Source organism: Carassius carassius, chromosome 46 (genome assembly GCF_963082965.1).
Source record: "Carassius carassius chromosome 46, fCarCar2.1, whole genome shotgun sequence".
In the NCBI taxonomy this organism is placed as follows: domain Eukaryota; kingdom Metazoa; phylum Chordata; class Actinopteri; order Cypriniformes; family Cyprinidae; genus Carassius; species Carassius carassius.
Window position 1 is genome coordinate 25889874 of NC_081800.1, and position 15231 is coordinate 25905104.

At 37.1% G+C, this 15231-nt stretch overlaps 1 protein-coding gene across 1 annotated transcript in view; it reads left to right on the forward strand.

Moving 5' to 3' along the window:
* The window catches only part of LOC132129555 (collagen alpha-1(XXIV) chain), a 108100-nt gene that overhangs the window by 739 nt on the left and 92130 nt on the right, over nucleotides 1-15231 (forward strand). The window contains exons 2-3 of the mRNA XM_059541180.1: nucleotides 6660-6730; nucleotides 13331-14616. Coding sequence (XP_059397163.1) covers nucleotides 6660-6730; nucleotides 13331-14616 — 1357 coding nt within the window. The remainder of the gene's footprint in view (nucleotides 1-6659; nucleotides 6731-13330; nucleotides 14617-15231) is intronic.

Below are 15231 nucleotides of genomic sequence, written 5' to 3' on the forward strand. Positions count from 1 at the left end.
GAGTGGTTTTACTGTGCGCTGTTCGTTCACGTCCCCAAACCGATCACACAACAGCAGCAACATTCCTCATGGAGATGAGCATTGACCTTTAACATCTGGACAGCCGTTCCTGACTCAGTGAAATCCCAACAAATCCACATCATTGACATGTCATTCCAAACCTGTATGACTTTTTCAATGGTGGAAAAAGAAGATATTTTGAATAATGTCTCGGTGTTTTGGAACCCAGTGTTCTTCAAAATGTATTTTATGTTTTGCAGAAGAAAGTAAGTCATTTAGATTTGCAATGATGATCAGTTTGGGGTGAACTTTGCCTTGTAGAAGATGTTTCTACATGTCTAGGTTGCTTTGGTCATGGAGATGAGATGGTGGAGATGTTTCGATCACTATTAAGTGTAGTTGTCTATTCATGTTTAATCATGAATGTCCGGGAAACTCTTGGAAATTCAATGGTGTCGAAAACCTGATTAGACAACTAAAATGACTTTCATAAGCTTGAACCCAATGTAATCAGATGCATTCGGTCAAATTAATTCGAGTCACTTATTCATGCATGATTGCATTAGTTAGATGAGTGTTAAGTGTCGTTTCCCATCCTCCAACCTGGAACCAATTATTTGGTATAAAAGTGTCGGAACCTTGACCTGATTTGACAATTAAAACTTACCTTTATAAGCTTGATCCCAATGTTATCTGATGTTGCACACTATTAAGTGTGTATATTATGTCTGTTCATGTCTAATTCAACTCTTGAAATGCATTTTTCAAAAGTTTGTGAACCTTAACCTGATTTGAAACCAACTTGTAAACTTGACAATCTCTTTGATTCAGTTTTAATAAATAGTATTTTTGACATTACCACAGATACTTATGCATGCATGATTGCATTAGTTAGATGAGCATTGAGTGTCGTTGCACATTCTCTAACCTGGTGCCAAAAAGAGTGTGGAAACCTTGAAAACAAAAAACCTTTAATAACCTTGAAATGTACTCGTAAGGATTCTTTCATAATAAATACTATTTTGGAAATTACCTCAGTTACCTATGCATGCATGGTTTGTGTTTCTTAAAAGGGACGTTGATGCTCGTTTAATGCATTTGCATGTGTCATTGCACATCTAACAATGAGAGACATAGGAGAGAGTCAGTGTATTCAGATGCAATATACTAGCATTCACCATATCATCAACCCAGCAGGGTGATCAGGGAGGGTCCTGTATCATGCTGATGGGATTTATTTTGTTATAATGACCATGAAAAGTCTTTATTTGTGGCTTTCTTCATGCTTTCTTTTACATAACTAGAGGTTTTGTTATGATTTTTTGCTTTACTTTCCAGGAACATTGAACTTTATTTCTTAGAGAGGTTCCCAGAAACTTAAATTTATCCATTTAGCAGACGCTTTTATCCAAAGCGAATTACAGTGCATTCTGGCTAGCATTTTACCTATCATGTGTTCCCGGGGAATCGAACCCCCAACCCTGCGCTTGATAAGGCAATGCTCTACCAATTGAGCTACAGGAATTAAACATGTTAAATGATTGGACCTTGACCAGCATGAATTTCCAGGCTGTTTTGGTGCTGGTGAATCTGCATACTCTTGCTGTCAGTAAAGGAGTCCATCTTTTTAGAGAAGAAGAAGCTTAGCATCCGAAACACGGGTCTTTTTTGCAAGGGCCAGATCTAAGTCGAACCCTGTCTTTATGGGTTAACAACAGAACAGCGCTTTAGTAATGAAGTCACGCTCTGGCTGCAGGTGTGAGAAACCAGTGCCAACAGGATCAGATATTGGCAGCCGATCAGTGAGAGAACAATATCAGCTGTGCAAGCATCTGCTCAGTATGCTGAAAACACAGCTTTAGCTCTGGCACGGACTGATAAGAGCGTAAATTATGCAAGCGCTGTTCATCAGAGAGATCTACGTTAGCCACACCTCCAAAAGCCGATTGTTGGGGATGTTTTCAATAGTCGCTTTTGCATGCTGGAATATCAACTGTCTCCCAATGCTGTGGACATTTAAGGTCAAAAAGGCAATATTAAATACTTACAGCTCAATAAGTTTCAGGAGATTGGGGTTTCCTAACTCAGGTGCAGCTGAGTAACCAGAATGTTTCTTGACTTGCAAAAGTTTTCATGACCTGCAAGAGTGGATGCAACTTTCTGAATCTAGTTTTATAAATTGAATCTACTGTTTATATTTGGGAGTCACATGTTCAGGTGCAATGTTTGCAGCACTGGTGGGGAATGCTACTTATAAAAGTAATGCATTACAATATTGTTAATTAGTTTCTTTTTATGGAAAGTATTGTGAAATGTTACTTTTTTGTTATTTTTAAAATCTGGGCTAGGCTTGCTTGTTTGTTTTTAATATGGAAGAGTTATATTTCTGACGAATGTAAAAGCCCTTTCACACCAAAAGCGAAATTAATGAAGGAAATGATGCTGCTATTCTGGATTGCATGAAGAATAGGATGCAGAAAGTTCAGCAATAAAAATAAATAAAAGAAAGCTGATTTCTCTCAACATGAAGACAGGAGAGCTGCCAGATTTACTCACCAGTGAAGCCTCAGCCTGTTCGAATGATGTTTTCACATTCGTATGGATGAACCCAACGTTTTTAGCGTTCTTCGAGGAACATAGAGATTGTTTCATCATGTTCAGAGTTATGAAAACCATTTTCTCAGATATGAGAGGAAATATGAGAGGAACATACAGTTGCTATTTTAAGGGCTCAGACAAACTCTTGTTTAGATTCGGTCTTCTCTGTTTGGTTTGTGATCTTGTTTTCTTTTCTTCGGTCGTGGAATGTCACACCGTCCTCTCGAGCGGAGGCAGGTGGCGTCCTCTCAGAGAGAACTGTGGGAAAACAAATAAGTTTGACCAACCAATCAGGCAGACCAATCCAAAACAGCAGGTAACGTTGCTTGAAATGCATGTGTTTTCCTTAAAGGTGCTTCATGGACCTCTGAGAACATCTGGCAGATGCTTTTATCCAACATAGCTTACAAATGAGAAGCATAACAAACAATTTATCATGAAAAATTACCAAAACTTGGTGCAGAAAATAGAATTTTTGTTTGTTTGTGCATTTGATCGTGGTTGGAGTTGTTCTCAGAATTGTATGTTGGTGTCAGGATATACAAGGTGGGGGATGAAATCTTTTGGGGTTAGTGTTAATCGAATATGATTACTAGACAGACATCCCTTGGGCTGCTGGTTTAAGGTTTATGAGGAAAGTATCTCAGCACTGTGTCAGGATGAATGATGGTTTGTCACTCCACATTCTTCTCTGGGAGATTATATAACCGACTGTCAGTCCTGTAAGAGGATGATGTTTCTTCGTTGACAGATAAATCCCAGTTTCTCAAACCTTCGGCCTGTTGCATGTTAAATCTGTGTCTTAACAACTTGTCTAACCAACTAGCAGCCAGTCAAAGGTCAATCGGTCTTAGTTTTGGGATTCAAATTAGACAAATCTACTATTTATGTAACTGACATGAAGTTATAACCAGTCTTAAAGAAAAAAAAAATTTGATGACTAGCTTGCAAGACTAGTCTAAATAGTTTAACTCTGTTCTTTTGAAGGGTTATTAAACTAACTAAATATTTAAATTGATTATTTTATAATAAATATTAAACAATGAATATTACCTGAAATGAAGTCAAATAAAAAAACGTATTTAATTTCAGCTAACATTTTGCATTTTTGTTTAGTTTTTAACATGATGCACTAAAACAACTAAAACTGAAATAAAAATAATAATAATAATATATATATAGCGAGAGTTTTTTTTTAAAAAAACAAGTAAAACTGACAAAACACTGTATAATTAATTACTAAGACTTTAAAAAGTTAAAATGAAAATTGAAAATGTAAAAATATTGAATTTGATAAAAAGAAATCAAATTCTAATATTAAAAATATATAAAAAATGTATTAAAATATAAAAAAATATTTAAAAAACAATAGTATCTAAATTATACTAATATAACACTGTTGTGTTCTGCTTATTGAATTAGCATTGCTTTACAAAGATATGACTATTAGAGAGATCAACAATATTTGTTTTTATTTTTACAAGATCTCCTTTAACATTCAAAACCTTGAACTTAATCTTAAGAATATAATGTTTGTGTTTTGTTAGATATATGCATGTTTAGGTTACACATAAAGTGCCTCCAAAAAGTATTTAAGCCACACTTTGAGAACATTTTGAGAATAAATATTAAACCGAGTGAAAAACATATAAGTAAATTTGACAGACTAAACCTTCTCTACAGACAAACATGTTCAGTAAACTAACTGATCTTGCTTTTTCACTTCTTTAGCGCCACCTAGGGTTGAGCTGTCAGATTCCTGTCGAACATCAGGAGTTTCCGGTCTGTTTTGCATCAAATAGTTTGTGACACAGAAATCTTCTTTACATGTTGGCCCTGTGAAATACCATAAAAACCTTCTCGAGAGAGCAGTGGCTCACACTTTCTGAAACGTAGGGCCCTTTCCTCTGCTGTGTTCAGCTTCTCTCATCGAGAGGATAATTACAGTTTATAACGGCACCAGACGGACCTTCATTAGCCGCTCCGTCACAGTCATAAAATGCTTTGTTTGGGTTTCATTTCTCATGTGAATTATACTCGGCCTCCCAAACTGAGCTTGCACACACACACATTCAAAGTGCATTTGTTTTGGAAACACTTTCTCTGTCATAAAGCATTCATGTTAGGCTGTTTTTGCAACACCATAATATTCATGCTATTAAGGCAGTTTATGTTTACATGTGTCATACTATGAGATAAATATTAATATTTTAGTATTATTTATGTACTTTTAAGGTATAAATTCATATTTGGACTTTTTTAAGTTTATATTTTTAAGTTTTGAAAATTTTGTTTTGATTTTATTGAATATTTATTTATATTTAATTATTTATTTATTTAGTTAATTTTTTAGGTCTAGTTTTAAAAAATTACTTCAAATGTATTTTATTTCAGTTAGTTGCCAAGAAAGCATTTTTTTGTTTATTTCATATTTATCCATTATCACTGCAAAAAAGTGTTTTTCTCAGTAGAAAAAAAATAAACGGTACAGATATCTAAACATTTTTAAATCACTATACAATATGCAAAATGATAAAATATTCTTGTTTAATTAGAAATCGATCAATTATTTTATTAGTTAATTAATTCAATCAGAATTAATGTAAAGGTTATTTTATGTTATGTCACCAATAGTTCTCTGTAACTTTAAGGATTCTGGTTTGTAGCCCCGCCCACAGTGGAATCTCATTGGTTCAAATTCTCATGCATTCTGATTGGCTTGGATTTCTGTCAGTGTATTTATTGCTGGAAACATGTTACATCACTCTTGGTTAGGATGAGGTTTTACCATGATTTTACTGGTTTATAAGAGCATCTCTTACTGCATGGCCTCGAGTGGTTTATTGTTTGATTCTGTACATCTGAGGAGCACATGCTGGGTTCCTGTAGTGAGTCACTGGAGAACAAGCTTCCAGCAGGAATTCAGGCCTGGGGGATTCACGTCTTAAACACGTCTGATGATTCCCATTCACGCTGGGAAACAATGAAAGCATCACGCATGGCATTACTGTACATGAGCGCTCGCCGCCTTCGGTTCAGTGTGATGTGGGTCTGAGATGTTCGATCTAAACATCTGACAGTGGTTTGTGTGAAGGCCTTACTTTTGGCAGGAATTCCAGTCATAACATGCCTTCAAAAACCAGTTCAGCACTATCTGTGCAAAACGAGCAGTCTTGCTGCAAAAAGTGATTTTACAAATCAGTGCAAGCATTTAAACATTGCTAAATCACGAGGAAGTAGTCTTGTTTATTGATAAATTGATCAAAGTGAAGTACGTTTAACTGCAAATGGGGTCGGAAAAGGTATTGGTTATTAATGAATTAAACCAGAATTAATTAAAAGAGAAAAGCTTATTTTTCAGACTCCAGTTGCAAATATTTTTAAGACATGTTATACTTTATTAAATACGCAAAAAAGAATTAATCTGCCGAATTAAATGCAACATATTTCAGTCAGCTTGAAACATTTCATACTGTATGCTGCATATGTGTTTGTATGATTTATGAATTGCATGTGATGTGCAGTATATATTACACAATTAATAAAATAAAATAAAAATATTTAAAAAGCAGTTTTAATGGCAGTTTTAAAATGAAGCAAATGAAACAGCCAAAATATTATTATTATTATTGTTACTATTATTACTTTTTTCTATTTTACAGTGAAATATTACAAAAGAAATGTTATTTTTAGACTTTTAATAATAATATAATTATAAATAAATATTACAAATTTTATTTTACTATTAAATATTACAATAGTAATAGTTATTTCTTTGTTTTAGTATTTTTTTTTTTATTAACAAAAATAATAATTTAACATTACAACTGTAAAATTACAACAATAATAATAATAATAATAATTGAATAGCCATATTGATATATAATTGTAAATGCAGCCCTACAAACAAGCACAGCGTGCTTGGAATTCTTTTTTAATTTAATTTTCATTTTAATGTGTATTTAACATTTTTGCAACTTAAATGGAAATTGCAGCAAAGAAGATATTAATTTCCCCAGACAGTAGAGCACTAAAAAGTGTTTGTTGTTGATTGTCTGCAGGAGATTCCTGGTCCTCCTCCTGTCATCATGTGTGGTGCTGCTGTCAGCAGAAGAGCCATCATCAGCTCCAGGTATGCTCACCTCTCACCCTTCACCTTCTCACCTCTGACCTCTGACCTCTGAGATTCTGCATGCACTCAGAGTGCTGCCATTATTTAAAGATGATATGTGTCACTTGGATGTTAAAATACTTCCTCGTATCCCAGCTTAACATTCAGAGTAAACCGTTAATATAAAACGGAGACTGTGTGAAATGTCTATGAAGTTTTGATATAAACACAGATTGGAAGCAAACTCATAAAACATTTTACATGCACTAAATGACCATCTGTGTGTATAATAATGCTTTTTTACGAGCTATAATATATGATTGGCTCTCATATATGATGCTTTGCAATCAATGTGAATAACTGAGTGCTTATAACCAGGTGAAACAGTGTATGTTCATATTGTGTGAACAAAGTTTGCTTGAATGCATTTAGCAGATGCTTTATCCACAGCAACATACAAAAGAAGAGCAAAAGCAAAAGAGGAGAGACCGTGTGAGAGATTCTTGTTTCCGCCGCAGAATGAAAAAGAAAATAAAAATAAAAGGGTAATTGTGAAATTTATTTTCTCACAATTATGAGGAGATATTTCATATATCACAACTGGAAGCTATGTAATCTTTTTTTCCCCTTGTAATTCTGACCTTTTTCTCATAATTCAGAGTTTACATTTTGCAATTTTGGCTTTTTTCCATAATTCTTAGTTTAAATCTCACAGTTCTGACTTTTTCTTTGTGATTCTGACATTGTGTCAAAGTTCTGACTTTTTCTTGTAACTCTGAGTTTATACAGTATCTTGTAATTCTGATTTTGAGTTTTATACCTCGAATTGTGACTTTCTCATAATTCCGAGTTTAAATATCGCAAATTTGACTTTTTGAATTCTGAATTCCTTCTCACAGTTCTGAATTTATGTGTTTATTTCTCGCAATTCTGATTTTATATCTCCCAATTTTGACTTTTGAGTTTATATCTTGCAAATGACAATTTTTTTTTTTGCATTTTTCTTGGATTTTTGGGGAGAAAAGTCCGAATTCTAAGATAAAAAGTTGTAGTTACCTCGCTTATTATTATAATTATTATTATTATTGTTATTATTCCATGGCGGAAACAAGCTTCCATGAACTTTACTTTTGAATAAGGTGAGGAAATTCAGAAGGAAACCAAAAATGAGGGAAGGACACTTCAAGGACAGCTCAAAAGGAAGGAAATGCAAACGTTCAAACAGAAGGAATTAGTGTCAGATTGCATGTGCTTGTGATCGAGCTGCTCTCTCTTCACTGAATGGTCTGCGAGTCTGTACTTGTGCTCTGAGCGACTCTTTATCTCACATTTTCTCTCGCTCTAGTCTTAATCGGTCAAGATAGAAACTTCAGGTTCAGCCAGAACTCACAGATCAACCAGGTTAGCCTTCAATGAGCAGGTTGTCTCCTGATGGAAACCTGATCTAAGCTGGTGGGAGTATTTTTGCACTTGCATTTATTTATGTGATGAAATATGAGATATACTGAGGGGAAACCATAAGTGATTCAATCAGACTGGGTTATAAATAGTGAATATAATCACAGAATATTTTTAATGATTGATCTAAATATATACAGGAATTGTGATGATGATTTTTTTATGAAGTTGTTAAGTTTCTAAAAGAAGAGCTTGTCATTATAATGATTTCACAATCTGTTCTGATACAAATCAAAGGATTCTTGGAATTGTGTGTATATATATATATATATATATATATATATAGATGGGGGGGGGGGGGGTTGTGATAGCATAGTTTTGCAGTTTACACAGCATTTGAGCTTTATCTGAAATCATCACTATAACAAAGACGATATAAAGATCAAACACTCGCTGAATTACAAAAATACTGCCTGGCTGCCGTTCAAGCTGACATTAGAGACTGCACATGCTGCTAAAATTGACTTAAACACCTTCGAGCAATAAAGGACAGCCTGCAGTAAAGATGTTACACAAGCATACATGAATTATGATTGCACAACATCCTGAAGCCTTAAAGTATGTCATTAGAAAACTGCTCGAATATCATTACACTTCTGTTTGAGCTACAACTGGCAGAGCACGACGCTAGCAATGCTGAGGTCATGGGTTCGATTCCTGGGGAATGCATGAACCGATTAAATGAAGCGAGATTATTTAATAATCAGTTCATTCATCAAATGTGTTTAAAAATCAACACACAAAACAAAAGCGAGTTGTATAAAAAAACAGTTAAAGTGTATGCAAGAAACTTTAATGATATAATTATGCCAAATTAGAGAGCACTAGAAATGTTAAAATTGACAGAATATAAAAGCTGAGACTTGTTTCATATCAAAAGTAACAAAGAGCAAAGCTTATTGCGATTATTTGAAGTAAGTAATGCTTTTATTGATGTTTTTTTTTTCACAAATCACAAAGAAGATATTTTGAAGAATGCTGGTAGCCATTGACTTCCATAGTGTGGATGAAATACAATGGAAGTCAATGGGTTTCAGTATCGGTTTGTTTATCAAAATTCTGGATTTATCAAATGTAGCTTAGCAAAAGTGTATCCCATAATGCAGTGCACTCGTGGTGCTTACACATGCATGTTGTTGCTAGGCTGTTGTCTGTGGTTGCCAAGGCATTGCTATATTGCTAAGTGGGTTGTAACACATTACTGTTTGGTTGCAAGAGTGTTCTGAGTGGTTTCTTACAGGTTCAATGCAAAAAAAAGTGTCTATGATATTTTGTCAGTGTAAGTCTTTTTGTCTTCCACCAATCGTCTTATAGGTCTGAAAGGCTAATCTTTAGTTCTGTTATTATTTATCCGCAGCTTAACATAATTTTTTTTCGCACTCCAGATGGCCAGACCGCAACGGAGTTCAGTGTTCGACTTGAACTGCCAAAGAGGTGAAAGTTCACAGGGTCGCCCATGTGCTACCAGTCAAAAACATGGCTGGCTGAACTTTGAAGTCTAATTCTCAATTTTTTCATGGTTGTTTAAGATCCAGTCTGTTTTTAAAACCACGGTGAATCAAGCAACAAAGAGTTTCGAGACACAGTACCAGCCAGCGCTGAACTTTTAACTCAAAGAACAGAAAGAATGAGAGGGAACAACGGTAACTTTGTGTCTCCACCATTGTTGTCTTTCCCTTGTCATCTGTTTAAGTGGAGGATGAAGAGATCTGTTAAAATGAAAAGCAGAAAGTCTGGATAAGTAATGAAAGTGTCTGTTTCCAGCACATTTCCTCAGAGATTTCTCCATGGACTTTCTCAAACTGTGTAAAAGCTTGTCTGTGTTTGCTGACAGGAGGACAAGCTTTCCTGCTCTCTTGTTAGGGCAGTCTTGGCTAATGGTTAGTGAGTCTGACTTTTAACCCAAAGGTTGCAGGTTTGAATCAGTGTACCACCAGGGATTGTATAGGGGGAGTGAATGTACAATGGTCAATACCATCCTCAAGAAACCTTGAGCAAGAAATGAACCTCTAACTGCTCCCTGGGTGCCGCAGCAAAGAATGACTGCTCCTGGTGTGTGTTCATGGTGTGTGTTTGTTCACTACTCACTGCTCTGTGTGTTCACTTTGGTGGGTTAAATGCAGAGCACAAATTGTGAGCATGGGACACTATACTTGGCCTCATGACACTTTCACTTCAGTTTTTTTTGTTCACTTGATCTCAAAAACAGACTTGCTGTAGTTCCTGATTTACTCTGCTGCCCTCGGGCCTGTATAACTTTATGATGTATTTAAAGTACAACCCGAATTCCGGAAAAGTTGGGACGTTTTTTAAATTTTAATAAAATGAAAACTAAAGGAATTTCAAATCACATGAGCCAATATTTTATTCACAATAGAACATAGATAACGTAGCAAATGTTTAAACTGAGAAATTTTACACTTTTATCCACTTAATTAGCTCATTTAAAATTTAATGCCTGCTACAGGTCTCAAAAAAGTTGGCACGGGGGCAACAAATGGCTAAAAAAGCAAGCAGTTTTGAAAAGATTCAGCTGGGAGAACATCTAGTGATTAATTAAGTTAATTGATATCAGGTCTGTAACATGATTAGCTATAAAAGCTTTGTCTTAGAGAAGCAGAGTCTCTCAGAAGTAAAGATGGGCAGAGGCTCTCCAATCTGTGAAAGACTGCGTAAAAAAATTGTGGAAAACTTTAAAAACAATGTTCCTCAACGTCAAATTGCAAAGGCTTTGCAAATCTCATCATCTACAGTGCATAACATCATCAAAAGATTCAGAGAAACTGGAGAAATCTCTGTGCGTAAGGGACAAGGCCGGAGACCTTTATTGGATGCCCGTGGTCTTCGGGCTCTCAGACGACACTGCATCACTCATCGGCATGATTGTGTCAATGACATTACTAAATGGGCCCAGGAATACTTTCAGAAACCACTGTCGGTAAACACAATCCGCCGTGCCATCAGCAGATGCCAACTAAAGCTCTATCATGCAAAAAGGAAGCCATATGTGAACATGGTCCAGAAGCGCCGTCGTGTCCTGTGGGCCAAGGCTCATTTAAAATGGACTATTTCAAAGTGGAATAGTGTTTTATGGTCAGACGAGTCCAAATTTGACATTCTTGTTGGAAATCACGGACGCCGTGTCCTCCGGGCTAAAGAGGAGGGAGACCTTCCAGCATGTTATCAGCGTTCAGTTCAAAAGCCAGCATCTCTGATGGTATGGGGGTGCATAAGTGCATACGGTATGGGCAGCTTGCATGTTTTGGAAGGCTCTGTGAATGCTGAAAGGTATATAAAGGTTTTAGAGCAACATATGCTTCCCTCCAAACAACGTCTATTTCAGGGAAGGCCTTGTTTATTTCAGCAGGACAATGCAAAACCACATACTGCAGCTATAACAACAGCATGGCTTCGTCGTAGAAGAGTCCGGGTGCTAACCTGGCCTGCCTGCAGTCCAGATTTTTCACCTATAGAGAACATTTGGCGCATCATTAAACGAAAAATACGTCAAAGACGACCACGAACTCTTCAGCAGCTGGAAATCTATATAAGGCAAGAATGGGACCAAATTCCAACAGCAAAACTCCAGCAACTCATAGCCTCAATGCCCAGACGTCTTCAAACTGTTTTGAAAAGAAAAGGAGATGCTACACCATGGTAAACATGCCCCGTCCCAACTATTTTGAGACCTGTAGCAGAAATCAAAATTGAAATGAGCTCATTTTGTGCATAAAATTGTAAACTTTCTCAGTTTAAACATTTGCTATGTTATCTATGTTCTATTGTGAATAAAATATTGGCTCATGTGATTTGAAAGTCTTTTAGTTTTCATTTTATTAAAATTTAAAAAACGTCCCAACTTTTCCGGAATTCGGGTTGTAGGAGTTTACAATTTCCTCATTGTTAAAATGCTTCTGTTCTAGTTTACTATACTGAGAAACCAATTGTAGGTTAATTCATTTGAAAAGTATGGCTATATAGAACATTGTTAGGTTTGCATGAGCATCCTAAACAGTCCAAGAGAGCAACGTGGACCAAGTTTGTTGGTCTTGAAAACTTTTGAAGTTGACCGTGCAATTATTTTTGGTGACACTAGTGGTACAGAAACAAATCCAAATTCTGTAGAACAAGAGCTTACCTTATCAGTTAATGGGTACAAGTGGGAAAGTCTGGGTTAAAAGTAAGCATTTAACTAATGCTATTGCTAACCCAATCATGTGTGCAGTGTATTTAATGAAGTGTGTAATTTATTTAATGTTAAAATGCTTCTATCCTGCTTTAATATGAGGAGACAGTAGATAAACCATTTATAGGTTGATTTCCCTGAAAAGTTTTAGGCTCAGACTCTGTGGAGCTATTAAACACTGTTATGTTTGCATGAGCATCCTGACTCAGCACCACACACTCAATCAGTGCATGAGACTTGCAGAGAGATCTGTTGGTCTTGAAAAAATAAATAAAGCATGCTATTCTGTTTGGTGGTGCACAAATAGCAAACTTCATCTTTAAGTCCAAATTCCATTTAGATCAGTCCACCCCAAACTAGAGCGTGGCTTATTAGTTGATGGGTGTAAGTGGGTAAGTCTGGGTTTGGAGCAAGCATTTAGATAAAACTAGTGTGTCCTAAAAATATAAATAAGTAATATGCATTCACTTTTGTCATTAAGACAGGTCAAAAATGTTATGCTAAAAAAAAGAAAGAAGGATCCACACAAAGAGAGAAAGAGAGAAATGTGATGTGTGGATTGAGACCCCCACGTTCCTCTCATTCTCTCTACTCCTGTGGACCACAGATGCTATGTAAGGGCTCATGGGTAATTTGTGATGTCATGGATGTCAAAGCACATATTCATATTGTTTGTGTGGTTTGTATTATAGAGGCCTTCTAAGTCAGAAATTGTTTCATGGTGACTGTCAGACGAATTGAATTATTTAACCAGTTTAAATTAAAGCTGTGGATTAGTTGCTAATCTCTACGGATCATCCTTTAGTTTAAACATTTGAACAAACTTGGGACACTCTAGCATCATGCTAAAAACCACTTTGAACACTTTAGAGGAACCAAAAACACAACAAATTCACATCAAATGTCTTATTGTGGTGTTTACCTAGTCAAACCCTGCTTAGCTTGTTGCTTACTATTGTCTCTTTCTTTCTCTCAAGGTGTAGACCTGATTCATCAGCTGGGCCTTTCGGGTCGCAGAGACATACACTCTTCTGGGACACCTTACCTCACCTCCCTTGCTTCATCTCTGTCCATCCTGCCCCCTGGTTTTGGGGTTATACTTGGACAGGATGCCCTTATTGAGGCCCCATCGGTGGACCTGCTCCCTGCAGGCGTGGAGGAGGAGTTTTCCATCATAGTGAGTTTAAGCTCCTGGCGAGCAAACAATGCCTTTATTTTTAGTGTGCGTGACGGCAGGGACAGACTGCAGTTCGGCTTGCAGCTTCTGCCCGGAAGGGTAGTGGTTTACACGGGAGAGAAAGCTTCAATCTACTTCAAGTACGATGTTCAAGATGGACAGTGGCACTCCTTCTCCTTGGGGGTCCGGCCACGTTCTGTATCTCTCTATGCACGCTGCGGGGCTGTGCAGTACGGAGAGGAAACGCTGACCCGTCCGCAGACGTTGAGCTCTGAAGGCCGCCTCACTGTGGGAAGGATGGACTCCAGGGCGGTGCAGTTTGAAGGAGCATTATGCCAGCTGGATATTTACCCCTCCACCCAAGCTGCAGTACACTACTGCGACTATGTTAGAAAACAATGCAGACTGTCCGACACCTTCCGATCTCTGTCAGGGAGCTCAGAGTCCCCATTTCCATCAGTTTCACCTTCCCCAAAATTCAACCGCAGCTCTCCGAAATCACAGACTCAAAGATTTATCCCAGCTCTTGATGATCACTCCATTACAGCCACCAACTCTATTTCCACAGCACTTTTTTTTGACCAGTTTTCAACCACAAGATCTCCAATGTTTCACTCCAGCACACCTAGGCAAATGCACACATCTTCAAGACCATTCAGCAAGGTAAATTCCTTGGACTTCACTCCAGAGACTTCCACGAGCAACCCCACAACAGACAAGAACCTTGATGGTGAAAATTTTACTGAGAATCAGCCTCTTCTCAAGAAGCCCAGAGCAACTCGGGCCACACCGGATTTGATCACCATCGTCAAGCAGAGCCATTTAAAAGAGGCCTTGAGGAATGACGATAGATCCCACCAATCTAACAAAGAGCTACTCCAGACCAATCTTAAAGTGAACAGCACCATCCTGTACCGTGAAGAGAGCAGCTACAACCTGGTGGACCAATCTGAGGAACAGGTCCAGGAGGCGGTGCACGATACAGGATACTCGGAGGGGTACGGATACGACTATGGCTTTGAAGAAGATGAATATTTCTTTGACTATGATGGATTTGTTGGTCCTAAAGGAGAACCAGGTCCTCCAGTAAGTACTGTCTGATTTTCTTTCTCATGTTTTTGAATGACTTCCATAATCAAGTCGCTGCAAGTCAGAGCAAAGTGCTACTTGAGAATTTGTCCAAATTACATTGCATAGAAGTTCTATCTAATTTATGGCTTTTTCTTGGGCAGAATGAAAAGCTCTTTGAGAGAGAGCATGCACTTGGCTGAGTTTCTGCGAGTTATATTTGATCAGGAGTCTACTGGGCAAGAGAAGTAGTAAATAATTTGTCTGTGACAGGTAGTGATTTAGAATCAAGGTGATAGTTTGTTTTTGTCCTTCTGGACCTACAGGTGGTTATAATAGCATGTTTCAAGTTGATGCCAGTTTCTCGTGCTGTAATTTGACTGATGTGCTAATTTACGCCTCCATTTTTAATGGGGTTTTCCTTACCTAGCAACAAGATAACCAGGTGATGCCAAAACACTCAGTCTCAACAAATTCTGCTTACAAAGTCATGTCAGGATGATCATGTTTATGGGGTTCGAGCACATGAATGGCACCACAATGTTGTAATTAGTTGTGGGGAAACTCTGGGGTTTCTTTCCGAGCCGGAGGTGTATCATTACTAGTCATTAAAGTAAGATGTAATTGTGAATG